This window comes from Gadus morhua, chromosome 1, assembly GCF_902167405.1.
Source record: "Gadus morhua chromosome 1, gadMor3.0, whole genome shotgun sequence".
NCBI classification, from domain to species: domain Eukaryota; kingdom Metazoa; phylum Chordata; class Actinopteri; order Gadiformes; family Gadidae; genus Gadus; species Gadus morhua.
In genome coordinates, this window is record NC_044048.1 from 3,723,983 (window position 1) to 3,745,298 (window position 21,316).

At 43.6% G+C, this 21,316-nt stretch overlaps 1 protein-coding gene across 1 annotated transcript; it reads left to right on the top strand.

Annotated features, from left to right (window-relative positions):
- The first annotated feature begins 922 nt into the window (after positions 1–922).
- On the top strand, positions 923–21,282 carry elk4 (ETS transcription factor ELK4). The gene is made up of 6 exons (XM_030357260.1): positions 923–1,170; positions 8,854–9,069; positions 10,698–11,564; positions 13,953–14,168; positions 16,067–16,186; positions 18,036–21,282. The coding sequence occupies exons 2-6, from the start codon at positions 8,863–8,865 to the stop codon at positions 18,132–18,134; spliced, it is 1,509 nt and encodes a 502-aa protein (XP_030213120.1). The 5' UTR covers positions 923–1,170; positions 8,854–8,862; the 3' UTR covers positions 18,135–21,282.
- Positions 21,283–21,316: the final 34 nt, after the last annotated feature.

The window sequence follows — 21,316 nt, forward strand, 5'->3', positions numbered from 1 at the left end:
TATAAATCATGTTTACTGTATCAAACATGTTTAGGCTCAGCTCAGTCTGATTACACATAGGCCTATAACATTTGGTAAGCTTTGTGAGCTTGGTTAACTGCGTACAATGCATTTATTATCTACAGACACTTTAATAGTCTTTTAACGAGTGTGTGTGTAAACCACAACGCATTGAATAGATGTAAGCATCGAGTAAACAAAATGCTTTTGATATGTATTGGATTGAAACGTATCCCTGGTGTTAAATTATTAATGTCCTCCATTAATGTAATAATCCCTTATGAAAGTAACACTTTACACTTCACTACAGCTCATAACTAATTAGTAGGCCTATTCATTACTTATTACCAAAGACTTAGTTTCCCTTATTATAACCTACTTTATTTTTAAATTATTATTTATTATTGTGATCTATCCTGCTAATATTTTTAACGTATTTCAATTTTTACTTATCTTTATTTACTTTATCTTCAGATTCGGAATTCAAGTGCCAAAACAATAACACGACGATAGCACAATAACACGATGATAACACAACAATTCCACGACGCTGACATGAAAATTCTTGGCAATAACAATTACGTAACAATGAAATAACAATGACATAACAACATAAAGAACCAATAAAAGAACCATAACATAACAATAACATTACAATGACATAAAAAGGTATATCATAACAATAACGATAGCATAACGAAAACATAACGATAACAAAACATTCACATACCACATAAGTCTCACGTAGCCTAACAATAACATCAGAATAACATATAACAATAACATCACAACATCAGAATAACATCACATAACATAACCAGAACATCAGAATAACATAGCAATAACATCACAATAACATAGCAATAACGTAACAATATCAATGACATAACATAACGAGAACAATAACATCACATAACGTAACCATAACCATAACAGCGCGCCATGGGCTCCGCAGCAGCGCATGAGGAAGTGATCTCAGCATGGCTTTAATTTCCTGTTCAAACGTATCGTCAGGACGGGCAGAGGCCGTGCGATCCGGGTGTAGGGAGGTCTGAAAGATGCCCGTTTGTGGATCCATGCATTAAGGATTTAACCATGTTTTTCTGGGACAGTTCGGCCGCGGGGGAAGAAGCGTTCATATCTGCGGCTGTGAAGACGAGCAGCGACGAGGTAACGTTAGCACGCTAAGCTAACGCGTAACTTAAACCAAAACAGCTGAAAACTAACGTTAGACTGATTGTTTTGGATCTGTTGGACTATATGGAGGGTTTGCATGTAGTTCAAATGCTGGCTTGGGTTGTCGGTGTCATGGGTTCTGTGTTTGTTCCTGCCTGAAACTGACGCTGGGAGCTGGTAGTAGTAGTTCTTCGAACTAGTGGTCTGACAGTGCTGCACCGAGCCTCGGATTGACCCGACCACCACTACTGAGTGCTATATGGACTGCATTTATATTATAACATACTTTAATAACCACTCGCCACTCAAAGTGCTTTTCACTATTGCCTGACATTCAACCATTCATTCACACATGCAAGGCGACAGTTAGCTCATCAGGAGCAATCAGGGTGAGATGCCTTGCTCAGGGACACCTCGACGCTCAGCTAGGATGATCCGGGGATCGAACTAGCAACCTCCCGGTTACCAGCCTACCCGCTCTACCTCCTGAGCCACATGTTGTAGTGGTCAAAATCACTGCTGGGTTGTAGTGGTCAAACAACCACTGCTAGGTTGTGGTGGTCAAGTAACCAAGCAATCCGTTAAATTGTCCTTTTAAGTGTTTGTACTTTTCCCTCAAACTAAGCCCCTTGTAGATATACCATTAAAAAAACAGCTATTTCCAGTTAGAATAGTCATTTACCACATTAATAATGTCGAGACTGTTTTTCTGATGAATTTATTATTATCTTCATCATAATATTTTTTCTTTAAAAGATAAGGTCATTTCTAAGTGACCCCAAACTTATTAACTGTAGTGTACCTGTGTGGAAATATTAGACGTCACACGGATTGGGTTTTATATTTCCTTGCAGCATTGAATACATCCTTTTTGTTCTGTTTTATTGAGCTTCATATACAAATCCGCTGTACATGTGTTTTTGCGTTGTGCTATTGGGACAGATTGTGAGTGGGGAGGGCTGTGTGTCTGCAATCCAGCTGGTCTGGATGAGTCAGGGCAGATTTACTCTCCTCATAAGAAGATTACATGCCATGCTTAAACACACAGCAAAAATCAGCACTCTGATCTCTAACATGAAGATGATTGCAATGTTCAATGTCGACCCATAATATCGTTGTCTGATAAGATTTACAGTTGGACCCCCTTTTACAGTGCTGTGCCAAAAATAAGTTAAACGTGCAAAACTGTTTGCTAACTCCTTGCAAGGGCTTGGATTCAGGATTTGGATTCCACCAATATTGTTATTTAATTGATATGAATGTTTTTCCTTTTTTTGTCCATGGAACAAAAAAGGAAGGCCAACAAATTAATGTTTAGTTGTGTGGACTTAAAACACAGGCAGCATGATATTAATGCTATAACCGGTTAAATGAGAGCGGCAGATATGGGAGTCTTTTACAGTTAATAACAAATAATATGGCATAACAATGTGTGAAAAGAACATGCACACACGCACAATTATTATTATTTTTATTATTATACATTCTGATTGTTTTGGGGTTGCATTCAAAGAATATCTTACATTGTAGATCTGAACAAGACATCGAAGTATTTGACCCATTGTGCAAATTGAGAACAAGGTGTACACTGCAATATCTATCCTGCATTTTTTTCCTTGTCATAAAATGGAGAGGTTAAACAAAAAATAACAGAAAAATGCTACTCAGGACTGCAGGCCAAGATAGATATAGGTTGGGTGTGAGATAAACAAATAAAAAATTTAATGTAGTCAAAGACGAAGGCATCTAGTCATACTGAACTAGATATGAATGGCGTGGGTAATGACTTGAGTGAGCAATCAAACCGCTGAGACGGTCCTGTTAAACCTACCTTTTTTGATTGGACCAATTGGTGTGCCAAGTTAATTTGCTACACAAGATATGGCGAGTACCTTCTACAAGAAGTTATTTACACTTGCAGTATTATATCCAGAAAGTGTACTACAAAGTACAACTGACATTTCATCAACAGTCTCAATGTGTTTTTATTGTCTCTTGGTAAGGTCAGCTCCCTGTTTTTCAGGCATTTTAAAGTTAGTTTGGATAATTATTACATGCAATTGCGTGTGCCAAGGTGCAATTGTTCTAAGTTCAATGACTAAAGGCACAGCATTTATTTCTAAGATTATTCACATAGAAAAGTAGGCTGAATGAATTTCCAGGAGGAATTGCTACTAGTGATGCTCCAATCTTTATCAGATAATATACGCCCTAAACACATGATCTGCCAATTAACTAGAAATTTGCAGATTGCAGGAGCTGATCACATGACAAGACGCCCGGTTATTATGTTAGGTCACTGAGAAAAGTAATGTTCTTCCTGCATTTAAATATGCCAGTCTCTCGATAAAGGTGGTCTACACTTATACCACCATTTCGCTGATCTAGTTTATAGGATGCAGTTACTTGCCTGCATCTCACTGAAGAATGGGCAGCGATCGCTTTTGTATTTTCTTTTAAAGTTCACGCAAAAAAATAGAAGGCGTACACTACTATTCAAAGGCATTATTCGGACATGCACATTTTTGTTAAGGGCTAGTCATTCCTAGCGTCAGCTGTAGCTTAAGGCCCCTACAAACAAAGACCTGGTCAAACGAAGACATAGGGTGTCTCTATGGTCTTCCTCAGGGGACTCCCGCAGAGGCTACATCTCAATAGGGGTGGGAAAAATAATCGATTCTTCGATGCATCGCGATTCTCTCTAGAAAGATTCCGTCTCGATGCAGATAAATTAATAATCAGAATTATTATTTATTTTTTAATATATATTTATTTTTTATTTGTTCGCCTGCTGCAAAATTCTGTTCGCCGGAGAGGGATAATTTTTGTAATTTTAAAATGATTGAATGTGTGTATTGTAGTGTGTATTGGCCAATCTGATTTGTCTTGACACGATTGCGATTCAGCCTACGCGTAGCATGCACTCAAACTCACAGCCAGACACAAGAACTCCTTCTAATTTAAGAGCAGCTTTTTCTTTAATGACATAGAAAAGAAAACCGAAACCTATGTTTTACATACTTCCATATTGTGTTGTAATGCAAGCTGCATTGATTATTTCATTGTTTATAGAAAGTCATATTTGTGACAAAAGCTTTTTCTCTATTAAAATATTAGATAAGTTAATTAATCTGTTGATGTCTTTAATGATCATCACAAAAGTAGGAAGTGATTAGCAAACTCTGAGTCGCAAACTCAGATGTATTTTTGAAAATCACGCATGGAAATGTACATAAAATTTTTTGTTCCATCAAGATGCATCGATAATCGTTTTAGAATCTAATCAACCTCATAATCGGAATCGAATCGTGAGGTGCCAAGAGATTCCCAACACTACATCTCACCCAGCCATCGTAGCTATGTGCCATACCTTAATCATTGTCAGGATGTCTAACCGGAGACTATCCCAGGAGGATCCCCTTCTTGGTGCTCAACCCACCCAATCTGCGCTACCCAACACACTACCTTCACTGACCTTGAACTGGTGGGGGGGGGGGGGGGAACTGCCAATTGGCTGGTTAGAAGGCGGACCCCATCTAATCCCTCGCCTCCCTCTTGTCTTGACTCTCAACTTCCTGGCCCTTACAGAGACTTGGATCACTCCAGAGAACTTTGCCACTCCTTTTGCCCTCTCCCCCCCAACTCATTCCTACACACCCCAAGACCATTGGGGCGAGAAGGGGGGACTAGACTCCTCATCTCGCCGAAGCGGTACTACCAGGTCCTTCCACTGGAACACTTGACCAGATCTGCATTCAAACTTCATGCTGTCACTGTCACCCATCCTATCAAGCTCTACATTATGATTATCTATCATCGACAAGGACCCTTCCATGATTTCTTCGATGAGATGGATGCCATCCCCAGCTGCTTTCTTGAGGATGGCTCGCGACTTGTAATCCTGGATGACTGCAACATCCTGCCAGAGAAGTTGCACTTACCTGAATGAACAGACTTTCGCCACCTCCAACCTTACACTCTTCCCGTCTCCTCCCACCCACAGGGGCGTGAACCAACTTGATGTGATATTCACAAGGTTCTACATACCTTGCCCCTCTCCTCTCTCTATCTCTAGAACAATTCAATCTACTATCTACAGAGTAGGGCTCCGACACTTACTCACTACTATCCTCCCTCTCCTCTTCTTTGGACTCCATCTGTCCCTTCCACTCCAGACCAGCGCAAGCTATCCCCTGGCTGTCCAAATCTCTGCAGGCTTGTCGAGCAGAGTTACGTGCAACTGAGAGAAAATTGAAGAGATCAGACTGTGCTGGTGATCTCTCTCACTACCTTCACCTCGCCTCAGACTTCACCTCCACTGTGTGAACAGCCAACTCTGCCTTCTACTAGACAAAAACTTCTCTGACTCCAACGCCAGGAGGCTTTTTTCCATGTTCTCTTCCCTCCTCACCCCTCCCCCTCTCCTTCCTTCCTCCCTCACAGCTGATGACTTTGTAACCTACTTTACCAAGAAGGTGAAGGACATCAGCTCCTCCTTTACCCCCGCCGCCATCCTTCCTCCCTCTTACACACTTTATTCCTCTCTCCTCAGAACAGTCTAACCAAGCAAACACCTGACCCCTTGATCCGATCCTCTCCTCCCTTCTCCAAGCAGACTCGAGCGACACCATGCCATTCCTCACCACCATTATCAACTCTCCCTGTCCCTCTCACCACCCTCCCTCACTTTAGGCCTTATTCCAGGGTCCTTCAAGACTGCTTTGTATCCAGAACACTGCATGACTCGTGTTCAACCTACCTAAATTCTCCAATGTGAATCCCCCTTTTACGTGACCTCCACTGGCTCCCTGTAGTAGCTCGCATCAGATGATGATCAAAACAATGATATGAGCCTACAAGGTGCTCAACTGTCTCTGCCTATCCACAAGCGTTATTCAGACTGCACTCCCCAGCTTGAGCACTCTCTCTCTCCATCGCTGAGAGTAAGCGAAGATCGCAAAAAAAAACGAACAACTCTTCTCTGTTTTGGCACCACATTGGTAGAGCGAGCTCTCTGTAAAAGACTCAAGCCTCACTTGTTGAGAGTACACCGGGACTCTGCATAGCCTCCCTGGCTCCCTCCTTATCCCACTCCTCCTTTAGTCTCGTAAAAACAGCCCACTTACGCACTTATTATGTCTGTACGCCCTGGCACTTAATGTACCCACTTATTGTATGTTTGTACTTCATGGCACACACAAATTGTATTTTGTAGCATTTTATCATCTTTGTTGAACACAGGTAATAGGTTAACCTGATAATTGTAAGTGCTTGGCACTTGTTCTACGAACATCCCTACTGACAGTCAGGATGATATATTGATATATCGCTGTTGATACAGTAAGTTGCTGTTGGTAAAGTAAGTTACTGTACCGACAGCGATATATTTGCACCTTGGGTGTCTTGAAAGGTGCCTCTAAATTAAATGTATATATATTGTTTCTCTTTCTTCTGACAATTTTACTTTCGCTTTGAATAAAAGCGTCAACTAAATGTAAATATAATTCTCCCTGCTTATTCCTTCTGATTTAGTTGGACTAAATGGCTACTCCACTGCTTTAATTGAAGATGAGCAAGGGATAGTTCTTAATTAATTCTGTCTCTAAAAAGCATGAATGAAGCATAATGCTGCAAATGTAAAACAAGGCTTTTGTGAAGCCTAGACGTTCCAATTTCAAAGATCTGCCAAAGCCGTGCTATATTAATCTGTGTATGTTTTACACTGCCAAATATGCCTGTCTTATGCACTCCCTTTTCCCGGCATGGTCCGCGTGTTTACACTAATATACCGGCCTGAGTTCGCACCCCAATTTACCCTCTCGGACCCTACATATACTTGGACTTCTCCCTCGGCCGCCAGCTCGGCTGCAGCCGGGTTGCTCCGGCGGGGGGAGCTCGGCGGCATAGCTCCGGCGGAGGAAGGGATTGTACTCCCGGAGCTGAGCTGCCGGGACTGCCGCCAGCTGGCGGCAGAAGTTTGTTAATGAAACAAATACATATATTCATTTTCTACAAATGTCATTTTTTTTATAAATATATATATTATATTATAAAATAATCTTCATTATCCTCCACAATAAGGTGATATGTTTCATAGGGGCTATCTGGGGCAGCACTGGGTTTATTAACCAGGCTGCCCCAGTTTACAGTAATTTGTAAAAGAAACAACCATATTTCACAATGGGGGAATCTGGGATTGGAATCGGATCGGCTTATCACACACAAGAAGATGGGTGCTCAACGTCGGCGTTAAAACACCTGATCTGTCCATTCCCACATACCTTGGGATGCAGATCATTCACATAGACAATCAATGGTTCTTCTGAGCTCATTTTCTGTCCAGGATGTAAAGATGGAAAGGTTTAATCGATTACCCAGTTTAACTGTAATTATTTTGATGATAATTCATAATCATATCTTTTGTCAAGTAAAAAATCACAAACATGTGATCTGTAAACCATTAGAATTGTTACTGTTGCATTTATCGGTTTATCCCGATTATAAAATGTGTACTTGCGTTGCGTTCCAACTTCCAAGCTGCCAAACGTTTCTTAGCTGCTTATTTGACATTAGTGCCTCTATTTATGTATATCTATGACATTGTACAGAGTCAAATATTCCTCCATAAGGAGAGGGGGAAGAAAGCATCCAGAAGGATCAGTTCTGCTTGCTGTATCTTTGAGCTCTATCTGAAACGGTCCTTTTTGTATGGATGTCTGTAAGCCACACAACGATGGGTGTGTGTGTTCCGGGCTCCCTGTAGCTCCTTGTAGCTCCTTGTTTATGTTTATTCATTAAGCTTCCTGGTATTCTCATCCTTACACAATGAAATTAGTATATTTTTATATTCATGTATATGAAAGCATTCTTGAGTAACATTCTGAAAACAATTGACCTAAAAGGTACAACAAAGTGTCCTAGTTTGTAAACTTGTGCCTTTTCTGTGTTGCTCTCCTCTTATTGCATACTGTTCTAGATTTAGCTTATATAAGATAGGACAATATATTGTCTTTTATTTTGAAGCAACAATAAATATTTTTGCCTATTTTGCTGCCTGAGATGTAAAGAGATAATGGTGACATGAAAATTCAAAATCAGAGAAGAGCTGCTGATTGTGAGTAAGAAGAACTGGAACTAAATATAACCAGTGGCTACCAGCTGAACAGAGCTCACCCATAACTGGGATTTTTATCCTTGACCCCTCTTTTTTTTTTGTTGCTGTTCTTACTACATGATTTCAAGCATTTTATTTTTTTAGGTTTCCAAACGAATAACCAAATATTTGGTTGAGAAAAGAAGAAAGAAACAATGTTGACTCTTAGTGTGTATCTTTTGCTGCCTGTAAGAGTAGCATTTTAATAACGCATAAAAGCAGTATCACGTCAGTGGCTTTCGAAACCACTCATCATTCCAACTTGGTAATGGCAGAGCTTCAACACAGCCTAAAACACAGAGGTTTCCAGGTTTCAATTAAATAAAGGAAGAATAATTAATAAACAAAGCATTCGAATACTAAATTGAGGAATAATTTTCAAATATTTAGACTCAACCCTGCTATTTTGCCATCAATTTTGATCGGAGTGAATTTTTTTTGAAATAGAACGGATTGAAGAATCTGGTCCAGGTTGAAACATGTCAAAGTGTTCCTCTTAATGCTCTTCCACATGTCCTCCCCAGTGACTGCCAATGGACAGCTCGGTCACCCTGTGGCAGTTCCTGCTCCAGCTGCTGCAGGACGCCAGCAACAAGCAGCTCATCTGCTGGACCAACGAGGAGGGGGAGTTCAAGCTGCTGCGGGCCGAGGAGGTGGCCCGGCTGTGGGGCGCCCGCAAGAATAAGCCCAACATGAACTACGACAAGCTCAGCCGCGCCCTCCGCTACTACTACGACAAGGTGCCGCGCGCGCGCGTGTGCTTGTGTGTGTGTATGTGCGTGTGTATGTGTTCTTCTGCGTTGTGCGCTCTCACGGTTGGATGGAGGAAGACTATACGAGAGTTACTGTCTTTACTGTAGTTTTTGTGTATAAAAAGAAAGTAATTTGACCTTTAGTAACCTTTTTTTTTTCAATCTCCTAGTTTGACGTCAGTTGCTTTTCAGATCGGGCTCTGCTTCAATCTGAGGATTAGTAGATAATACCCTCAGAGAGGGCATGGAACTCCCCAACGCCAATGTCACAGAGTAAATGCAAATGGTGTACATTTGCTTGAGAAGATGCATGCTCTTTGTAGGCTTTTTGCAAACAAGCAGCATTCTAATTTCCATATGAGTGTCCTTATGGTGCTCTGTGTGTCTCGCTCTCTCTCTCTCGCTGTGCCATAGTCTGCCTCCCACTCTGGCTGTGGTCCTGGCTCTAAATGCAGCCTGCTTCTGTGGGCGTTCAGGGTTGGGTCTGCTCCCTGGTATGTTTGGCAGCAGCATAATTGTCTGCTTAACTTTCGCACAGGCAGGAAGGAGTGAAAAGGCACTGCTTTTGAAGCTCTCCTACACTTTTTGTATGTGGGGAGTTGACTCCTTGACAAGCAGGACAACGCGCAGTTCTTTGGAAAAAGAGTTATTGAATGCCGTTTTAAGTGAAGGTTAAACCCTAAAACTACAAATTTTAGATGAAATATGATTTAGTGGGTTACATAGTACTACTGCTATGGAATGATTGTGTTCCAATTTGCTAGTTCATTGCACAAAGTTGATTTTCTTTTTAATAATATTTGAATAGGCACTCCAATTACCCTATTTGGTTGTAATGCATTCGATTGCATGCATTCATTGTTTCAGCCAGTTTTGGGTTACCGGGTCACCTTGTGGCTACACCCCCCCCATCAATAGGATTGCAGCAAGTGGAGCATAGCGATATAGCCTAACCCTTAGGCTTATACTTAATAACAGATTTCAAAGAGCCATACCTGTGTCATTTTAGTATTTATTGCCTTGACTGAAGACAAGTCCAAGTAGCTGTCGTCACACCTCCTATTAAACTGCTCAGACGCCTCATATTAAACTCTTTAATGTTTGAGAAATCGGTAGGCTAGAACTCCCATTGGTAGAGGCCTTATGAATGAGAACAGGCTTGAAAGGTTCTAGGTTGACGGGCCTTTTCAACTAATTCCACAACGATCTATGGAATGTTGTTTATTTTGGATTGATTGAGCTGTTCTTGCCCAAACCTGTGTACAACACTACAGTCTTTCTGTCATTGACTGATTTGTCATCAAAGCAAACATACTACTACTACGCTTCTACATATTAAGGTGTTTTTCATAGTTTTGATCTCTTCCCTATCCATCCCTATATTGTTGAAAATAGCAAAAACAGCTAAAGTAAAAAATAATAATAAAGTATTTAGTTAGGGTTTAGTCACATAAAAAGTTAGAGTCAACACATTAAAAGTCTGGCATACATCCTTACAAACAATCAACTTGAAATCAGCTGCTTCTATAGCTAAAATGCTATGGCTCCATAGACACGGTATCATCTTCTTGTTCATTGACCCTTCGTCTGTCCCTCCTCCTCCTCCTTGGCCACAGAACATTATCAAGAAGGTGAATGGCCAGAAGTTTGTCTACCGCTTCGTGTCGTACCCGGACATGCTGACGGGGGACACCGGAGCGCGGATGGAGGGTGGCGAGGGGGCGGCGGCTTCAGCAGGCCTCACCCCGCTGTCCGAGCAAGGGGGGCTCGACGGGGCCCCACTGGACGGTGAGCTGTGCGACCGGGACCAGAGGGCCAGAGCGGCCGGCCAGAGCTCCGGCGCGGCCAAGCAGTCCAACCGCAACGACTACATCCACTCGGGCCTCTACACCTCCTTCACGCTCACCTCGCTGCAGAAGGGCCGGCAGCTCTTCAAGTCTATCAAGATGGCCGACCCGGCAGAGAAGACGGGTGACCGGAGCTCAGGGGGCCCCCCCACCCCGACCCACGCCAACGCCGCCCCCCCGGGCCCCGGGCCCCCCTCCCCTCCCACCTCGCCTCAGCAGCAGCAGCAGCAGCAGCAGCAGCCCTCGGTGTCGCCGACGGTCATACGCTTTGGAAACGCCCAGCCCAAGCCGGCCGCGCCCTCGGACACGCCCCCTCCGCAGGTCACGGCGGAGCCCGGAGCCTCGTCCAATCACACCATGTATCCCCTCCAAGCCCCTCCCCCAAGGGCGGATGACATCCTGGCGCACTCCTCGGCGCTACCATCTCAGGCTGTGTTCTACTTAGAACAGCTCCGCCCCTCAGAACACCACCACCATCACCACCACCACCATCACACCCATCCGCAGCAGCAGCATATCGGCCTATCACAGCTGGCCTCCCGGGGCACCTCCCCCAATCGGCTGCCTGACTCCTCCCAGGAGCTGGTGATTGACAGCGACCTGGAGTCCATATCCTCTCAGTCTCAGGAGATGAAGGCAAGTGAACAAATACTAACCACGCACACACTAGCTGACTGTTACACACTGGCTGACTGTTACACATTAGCTGCTTGTTACACACTAGCTGCTTGTTACACACTAGCTGCTTGTTACACACTAGCTGATGTTACACACTAGCTTCCTGTTACACACTAGCTGACTGTTACACACTAGCTGATGTTACACATTAGCTGATGTAACACACTAGCTGACTGTTACACACTAGCTGCTTGTTACACACTAGCTGCTTGTTACACACTAGCTGCTTGTTACACACTAGCTACATTTTAAACACTAGCTACCATAAACCTCTCAATTGAAACACATGCTAAATGTTAAAATACATATTGCGTTATACCCATTATAATGATGCAGTCATTGAATTGGTTTGAAATTGTGGTTCAGGTTTGAGGAGCGTTAGGTGAGAGACGTGAGAGCACAGGATTTAAAATCGTTTTAGATCCTACGCCTTAGTCCAAAGTATGGCTTCATTCAATTCAAGGTGTGCATTAATGGTCCCCCGCCTGGCTATCGAGCCAGAAGGCTAAATATACACCACTCATTAAACTGGCCTGAGTGGAACATCATTTTCTGATGCTAAATGAACATCTTGGTAAAAATATTATATCAAGATTGTTTCTTCAGGCAGGATCACAATCCACATCTTCGGGCCTTCGGTTTTCTGTAGTGTTTGTTTGCTGTGCTAAATGAAATGTAGTACGCTGACATGCATCATCAGGATGTCATTTAAATGAGTAGTCGGCCCTTAGCTAAATACTTTCTTGGATGTTGGGCCAAAATCAATGAATGTCGTCAATCAGTCAACACAGTGACTTCATGATTAGGAAGACAGTAGGACAACATGCCAACAGTGGCCTGTCCCTAAAGGCGAGAAGGGAACATACGATTAAAATGAGAACATGGCACCGAACTTAATGTAATTGAGTTGGGTGAATTATATGTGGGATATCTTTTCACTGATGCTCTAATTGGATGACAAAGGTATTGCTAGGCCTCCGTTACTATCCATTAGGAATTAGGTTTTTTATGGATTTTGTGTTGAGAAAAAAAAGATTGACTTACACTCTTCAAAACTAATCTTTGAAATTTCAAAAGTATTACAAGTAGTAGTAAAAGAGTGTAAATAATGGACGCTTTTCTTTCTCAAAAAATCATGGAGGGCAAATAATCATGGCACATGCTTCGGAAACCGTTTGTTTTCATAGGTGTTTGATATTAATTACAGGCCCATGCCATGCCTATAGATCGCTTTGGGAAAAGCTGCTTCTAAAGATCACCTATATTACATTCGAGTGTAAGTGAACCCACTGTATCAGCAAGAATTCAAACACGATAAAAATGAGTTCTAGGGAGGAGGGGGCGTGTTACGACCCACGGCAACTTTGTATATTACTTTTTATAATAACGCTCATAGTACCGTCTGTGTATGAGCGTTTTAACAAACAGTGTTTTGAATGAAATTCGCCTCACAACATGGTGTTATACTAAAGGTGTCCGAGAAGCTTAACCCTCACACGGACGTGGATACCAAAAATGAACCCCTGCTCAGACAGAGCTTCACCATACACACACAGCGTTGCGTTATACTATAGGTGTCCAGGAAGCCTAACTCTTATTGAAGGTACTAACCCTTAGCGAAGTAATGGTGATTTAAGATTCGGCAGAGAAAACAACTTTGGAAGCATGTATGAGCCGTATCACCTTAACTGCTAGAACGTCCTCTGTAGCACGATACTAACAAACTCTCTAAATCCTGCACGCCTCTAAATCCAAGATGTCTGTTATTGACATCAAAGGTCCCATTTCGTGCTTCTATGGTTCATCAAATGATGAAACATAGAAGCATGAAATTGTACCCCTAAATTAAATAATTTAGGGGTACGACTATAATAGGGTTACATGCCTGTGTATTAGAAATAGCCCTTATTATTCTCACTGTTCAAAAACGTTCTGGTTTGTATTGTGTCGCTTTAAAGCCCCCCTCCAGTGTAGCCCAGTCTGCTGTGATTGGTCAGCACGCTCCCTCTGTTGCGATTGGCCCAACGCTTTGCGCGTGTGTCACACCCCTGAGAAGTTGTCAACATTGCGGGTAGCCGGGAGGCGGGACCTCTGCACTTCAGCACCGCCCACTGCAGTCTGACGTCACACTGTTAGTAAAGTAAAGTTTGAAGGTAAACAAGCTGTTTCACATACTTATTGAGGGCGTTCTCGGGGCGCGAATACTCCCCCTGGCTCGGACTACGATTTTCCTAGCTCAGCAGATGTTAAACATGTATACATACGTCATATAACGGTCTAAAGCAGAGGGAGGAGTCTAAAAAGCATGACATCCCTTTCTAAAACGACTCCCTCCACCCCCTGCAGGCAGACAGCGGTGGCTCCATGTCGGGGGGCGACGCCGACAGCAGCATGTCGTCCATCTGCGGCGGCCCCGCCTCCGCCGCCGGAAAGATGCGCAAACCGCCGAAGGTCCTGGAGCTGAGCGCGCCCACGCTGCTGGTCACCGCCTCGGACTTCTCCCCCATGAACATCTGCAGCCCGTCGCTGCCCACAGCCACGCTCACGCCCGCCATGCTGCAGGTAGGGCCAGGGGCAACGTCCAAGGCAACGGAGGCTCTTTACTATAGTGACAGATGTTAATCTTCCAAATTAAAAATATATATGTATGAAGGGAATGGGTGTTGGGAGCTGTTTTATTCATGCTATTAAGGGTTCATGCCTCTCTGAGGTCATGATTAGGACACAAATATGTACAATTCTGACACAAATATAATCAAAGAAACAAATGTAATCCAGCAAATGCTGAGTTGGTCAAAAACTCACCTTTCAGAAGTTGTCGACGCCAAAATCGTGGCTGAGGTCGACACCGTCGCTGAGCTGTATTTGTTGTGGGAGTCCGAGGAACGTAGGAAACACAAAGCACACACTGAAACGATGACTTGGTCGTCCATGTTCTTTCTGCCTCTGTGCGTCCTCCATCTCTCTTCCAGTAACGTCGGGTCAAGCTCAATGCTGATTGGCTATCGCGGCTAGGCGCCACGCGTAGGAGCGTAAAAAGTTTAATTTTTTGAACTCTGCGCCTAGGTGCGTTGGGCGCACCTAGTAAGGTGCGTAAAAACGCGGCTAAAGCGCTAATTAGCGCATGTAACGCATCTACGCGTCTAAACCAATGGTTTCATATGCAAAAATGCAGATTTTCTACGCCTCTTACGTGCCTAACGCTAAGGTGTGGCCGTAGCTTTGCACACAGTTGATTATTGTTCAGTTCCGTTCCACAATCTCTGAAGGGTTAGGATCTGTGAACCTTAATACAGATCATGGATAGTGTATATCATGTAGGTGAACTGACTACATAGGTGGTGTATGTACCCAGTTAAAAGAATACATACATACAAATATCCCCATCAATAGCCATTCCCCTATTTTCTTATTGCTGACCCTATGCCGAATGATGTTCTTATTTGACCCACAGTATGCGTGGATGTATGTTTCAAGGCTGTTTAGACTGCTGTTGTTGTGTGTAGCCCATATTCCTTAAATAATAACATACAGTGAAATACCCAGAGGGGGATGCTATCACAGCTATACTGCACTGGTTGATTAATTTAAGATGGTTATGACATTGCCTTTGGACTAATCAAGTCAGTGAGTTTAGTTAGGAGTTTTAGGGGTGAACTGTAAGAAAACTCAGCCTTGTACTCATCTGGGCCTGGACATAGTCGGCTGGGACCGGCCCACAAGGTTTTGTCCCGGTATGCCTGATGACCGGTACACCACTGCATAGCGCAAACTAAACAGCACCCCCAGGTTTTCCCTCTCCACCTCCAGAGGGCAGCGGTGTTGTGTGGCATCGCTGTCCAGCTCCGTCAGCTGAACACAAACATCCTGTTTGCACAAGGTCTATTTGCAATTGGGTGGCATATCGAAGACCAAATGACTGCATGTGCCCTTGTCCATCCATCTTATTAAATTACCTCGCTGTCGTACGCTCTCGTTCTCTCCCCGCTCTTTGTGTGTTTAACAAAAGGGAGGGCCAGCTCACTGCATTTGTTCAGACAACTGGCTTCACATCCAGGCCTTCTGCCAAAAACAGACCTGCTTTGCGTTTTTAAAGATGAACCCACAGCAGGTGAGCTCAGTCGTACAAACCGTGACTGCAGGGAAAAGGTGGCTGCTGGTGCATCGCTTTACTTAATCTAACGATGGTTCTAAGCGTCAGAGGGTTGGCGTTTCTGCCTGCCCCACGCTTCACACCCTGCCCACCTCTAGGCTGCCGTCACCTGATCTTGTTATCATCTCATCAACACTTGGCTCTGTGATATTGGAGATATTCAAGTTGTGAATTAAAATAAATCATTTGTCAATAATAGCTTCTCTTCTAGAAAACAAGTTAAAGACCAAGCGGGACAAGTGAGTGTGTAACTGAGTTCGGTTTATGTGTGTTGTTGATGAAGTGTCTCACTGTGACCCTCCCCCAGACGCCCACCCTGCTGCTCACCCCCAGCCCCCTGCTGTCCAACATCCACTTCTGGAGCACCCTCAGTCCGGTCGCCCCCCTCAGCCCGGCCACGCGGCGCCAGGGGGCCCACCTGTTCCAGGTCAGACCCTCACTACCACACTACACACTACACACTACACACTACTACACTACTACACACTACCACACTACACACTACACACTACACACTACTACACTACTACACACTACACTACACACTACAACACTACACACTACACACTACCACACTACACTACTACACTACCACACTACACACTACACACTACACACTACACACTACACACTACACTACACACTACACATTACACACTATACACTACTACACTACTACACACTACACTACACACTACCACACTACACACTACTACACTACTACACACTACACTACACTACACACTACTACACTACACACTACAACACTACACACTGCCACACTACACACTACTACACTACCACACTACACACTACACATTACACACTACACACTACTACACTACTATACACTACACACTACCACACTACACACTACTACACTACTACACACTACACTACTACACTACACACTACCACACTACACTACTACACTACCACACTACACACTACACATTACACACTATACACTACTACACACTACACTACACACTACACACTACCACACTACACACTACCACACTACACACTACACACTACCACACTACACACTACCACACTACACACTACACACTACCACACTACACACTACACATTACACACTACCACACTACACACTACACTACACACTACACACTACCACACTACACACTACCACACTACACACTACCACACTACACACTACACATTACACACTACCACACTACACACTACACATTACACACTACCACACTACACTACTACACTACACACTACACTACACACTACAACACTACTACACTACAACACTACTACACTACACACTACTATACTACACACTACTACACTACACACTACTACACTACACACTACACACTACTACACTACACACTACACACTACTACACTACACACTACACACTACACACTGCTACCCATCACTGATCACTTTTCCACACAGATAACCACTGTTCGTGTAGTGGTTATGGACAGCGTAAGGTTGTTTTGAGGCTTAACTTATGTTATGAATAGCCCACTTTAACATTTAACAAGTAATTTAAAGACAGACCTTTTATTTGAATTAGTTTACTCTATGCATTTCTTTGGGGCGCGCTCCATCTTGTCTCTTTTTCCGAGCAGTTGTTGCTGTATTAAGGTTGTTCCAAAGGAAGTCAATTAGCTGAGTTATACCTGGGAAACCTGCCCTACGTATTCAGCCTTTGTCTTTCTTCTGATCCTTCTTTAAGCATTGTACAAATTGATTTGAGGTGTATGGCCAGCAGGTCAATATACTTGTTTAAAATTCTGGGAGATGTCAGTTTAGAAAAGTTTGTTGACATGGCTGTTCCATGTCATTATAGGACTTTTGGACTTTTGGGAGAGAGGTGCGGGATGGCCTGCTGTTTTTAGTTGTAGGATTAGGATCAGTTATAGGATCAGTTATAGGAGGGGATTGGAATGATCAGCATTGATTGACTACAGATCTGTCCAGTTCCTTTCAAGCTAGGAGCGAGTCGAAATGGTACACCTTGTGACCTTGTGTCGCTTTGGGCTTGGATCCCCCAACTAGACACAAAGCGTCCGTTGACCTCTGACACTGCAACTTGTGCCATGAAAGAAATTGCTTTGACTATATTGTACCTTGTCTAAATATCCGTGTCCGGGAGCCTTTGCGTACGCGCCAGTTAAGATAAGAGTGCATCAGGGCCTATGTGTGCTTTCTCTATCATGTTCTTCCAACACATCCTCCCCCTGGCTCACCCTCTGCCCTCCCCCTCCCTGCATGACTTGTGTCCCCAGTTCCCGTCCGTGCTCCCGCCGCAGTTCCAGATCCCCGTGCACAGTCTGGACGGGACCAACACCCCGGGCCCCATCTCCCCGGACCCCCAGAAGATCTAGGACCGGGCCTTCAGCGGCCCACCCGGAGACGACACCAGACATTCCCTCGCGCTTCGGGCCTGCGACACGAGACACTGACCCGAGCTGGGCTGCAGGAACACAAATACCGCCATGCGACGCCACCTCTTCCTCCTCCTCCTCCAACACGCCCCGCTGGTGCTCGTAAGTTGGGATGAAGCTAATGGCGTCGCTGACACCGAGTCCACACCTCAGTGGGGGGGGGAGACGTGAACTGTCTGTCAACGTCCGTCACCACCACTGGACCTCTTGGTTCTCAGGACGGCACTTACAGAAGAACATCATTCCCCGGTCATAGTATCGGATTACTTTCTCATGGCTCGCCACCAACAAAAGAAGACGTAATGCGATCCATTGCAGTGGTCAGTTCAGTTGTGATTGGGACACTGAGTTGGGCTTTTGATGAAGAACATGGTTTGACTGGAAGCCGGTCATCGCTGTCCACACCCGAACCCCACCTTGTTGTTTGTGCGTTTGTGTGTACTGTTGAACGGCATGTCTGCGGAGAACAACCTGCTCTCTCAAGTGTAATCCCCAAGTTCAAACGGCAAGAGGATCCAATTGTTCTTTGTGGGACATGCAAGTTATGCTCATAATGCACCGAACAATCAACTCCATTCACAGCATAATCCACAACTGAAGTGACATGATTTCATGTCATGAGTTTTAGACTCCTTCCTATATTATTTTTATAACTGTGTTGTTTTGTAATTGTTATAATTGTGCTTTGGTTAAAATGTGTGTTTTACCAGCTGACCTTAACCTTCCCACTATGCCCTTGCTAAAGGGCAGAACTTGATTGTCCTACATTGTATCTATGTACCTATGTATCGTTTTATGTACAGTCTTTACTCTGAAGTTAAATGTCAAAACGTTGCCAAGGTTGGCTGCCTTCAGCACAGCAGTCAAAACTGGCTTTATATTCGACCATGGCCCAAATCCAGCTGATCTTGTTCACTAAAAGCAGTTGAAGATGCGTTATTCGTAGCACTTAAAGTCAATTAAGCAAGCAAGGAATCGAATTAACCCCCTTATTTTGTGTGTATTTCTCTCTCTCTCTCGCTCTCTCTATCTCTCTCTCTCTCTCTGTGTGTGTATAAATATGTGTTTTTTTTCAGTGAATTTTCTCTGGTTTGCAACAAAGAATCTGTGGTGCTGCCCTTTTCTTAAGCACTTAACGATTACACGCACCAGGAATAAGATCAAATCTCGCTGTTTCTGACCTGATAGTAGACGTGATGTTTAATGGATGGTCCCTACCTACCTTATGTACAGAAGAGTGCCCTGTGTGTCTCCTGAGCTCTCAGGTATTGCATCAGAGACCGTGGAAAGCCATATCCCCCTACTACTAAACCTTAACCAAAAACCTGGAGAGCCCTGGCGGGGGGCTCGCATCTCGACTGCCTAGCCTTAACCTCTCCCCCCTCCCCTGGGGGTCTTTAACCACCGGACCCCCGCCCTGAGGACTGTTTCCGCTCTCCGGAGACCCGTTTTGAAATGGTCTCCATGCCATTTGTATACCGGTGGATATTATTGAGCCATTACCGATGTGTGTCCCTTTATTAGCGTCTCTGTCCAGGCCCTGTTTGTAGCGTGTTTAGAGCCATCGATGTCAGTCTGTTCCTGTATGTAAGTGGTTGTTTACATGCAATGCTTGCACATGATCATACGTGACCCTAACCATTGATCCAGCCCAGGAAAAACGATTACCAGCAACCATTTTTCTTCCTCCAATTATATAAAATCCCCCCCCTCCCCCCCTTAAGCCTACTATCTGTTATGCAGATGGGTGCCTTAACACAGACTTTCTCCCAAAGCGACATCCCGAACCCCTATATAGTGTAGTTCCTCTGATCAAATTGCCATGGAAGAGTTTATTGACAACCTATATTTGTATGTTATTGTCTATTAGGTTGTTCATATGGCACACACATGTTGTTGCTTCGACCAAACCAGAACCAGTGGACCTGGTCCCTTTTTCTGGTTCTTTCCAGCAGAAATAGGCAATTACCTTCATACAACACAGCTCATGTGTTGTGCACTTAACGGATCAATTGTTCAGCAATATGCCTGCAGCATACTTCCATAATGAAGATTCATGTCCCTGCCCCCCTTATCTCCTGCATTTATCTGTGTGGTGATACATGTACTCTTTTTTTTATTTTATTATAATTTCATAATAACGTTTTTTGAATCAAAACTGTGTGTGTCTTGGTGTTTTGGTTTTGTAAAGCCCAGCTAGGGAAGTGGTGGCTCTGCAAGGGTTTCTGTTGCCAGTCTTAACTCTCTGATGTGCGGCCGTGTTGTCAGCTTGTGTTTTCCTGAATGTCATGTTGATGGTGTGAGAGTAGCCACAGGCTTCTGAAGGGGAGATGTAGGTCTCCCGGCGGCCGTGACTCAAACCTCTCTCAGTCCTTTTGTTCCGGCTCTCTTTAGACTGTTTTGATGCTGTTAGCTTGCTATCCTACATATTGTAAATGCAGCGTTCGGAGCGTTTACACTTGATATTTTGGGATTCCTGTAGTATTGGATTTGAATCACTTTTTCTAGAAGTTAAAGAATGTATTCATGTTAAACGATGCTGTTGGTAGATTTTGACATTGGAGCCAGAAGTATACCATCCAAACCAATGCAGGCTATAAATATGCACAAAGAACTTTATACGCTAAAGATAAACGTTCAAATTCAACTTTTTATAAAAATGTTACCGTATAGATTTACATTGACACGTTGTGTATGGCCGGAAACAAGCTTTGACCTATTTTATCTATTTAAATAAAATTGTTAGATTATATTGTACTATTGCATTATATTTAAAAGAAACGATCAAATAGCCGTAAGATGATTATGATACCTATCTTCAATGCCCGTTCTGTTGTACAAAGTGCATGTTTGATTCAATAATATAGTTGACTGTTCATATTTCCGTGAACTTTCCCTTTTTCGATGTAAAAAACAAGAAAAGTTTTACATTTGTTGAAAAGAAATTACTTCATTACTTTTGTCCAGTTCTCTTTCTTGTTCAGTTTTAAATGTTTACCAGCTGACGTGCCATATTGACATGTGCGTGAAAAGGAGCAGTTTGGCTATTTCTACTCTATATGAGTGATTAAACACAAGTTCTCAGCCATTGTGTCCCATTACTACAATATCCAACGTTAATA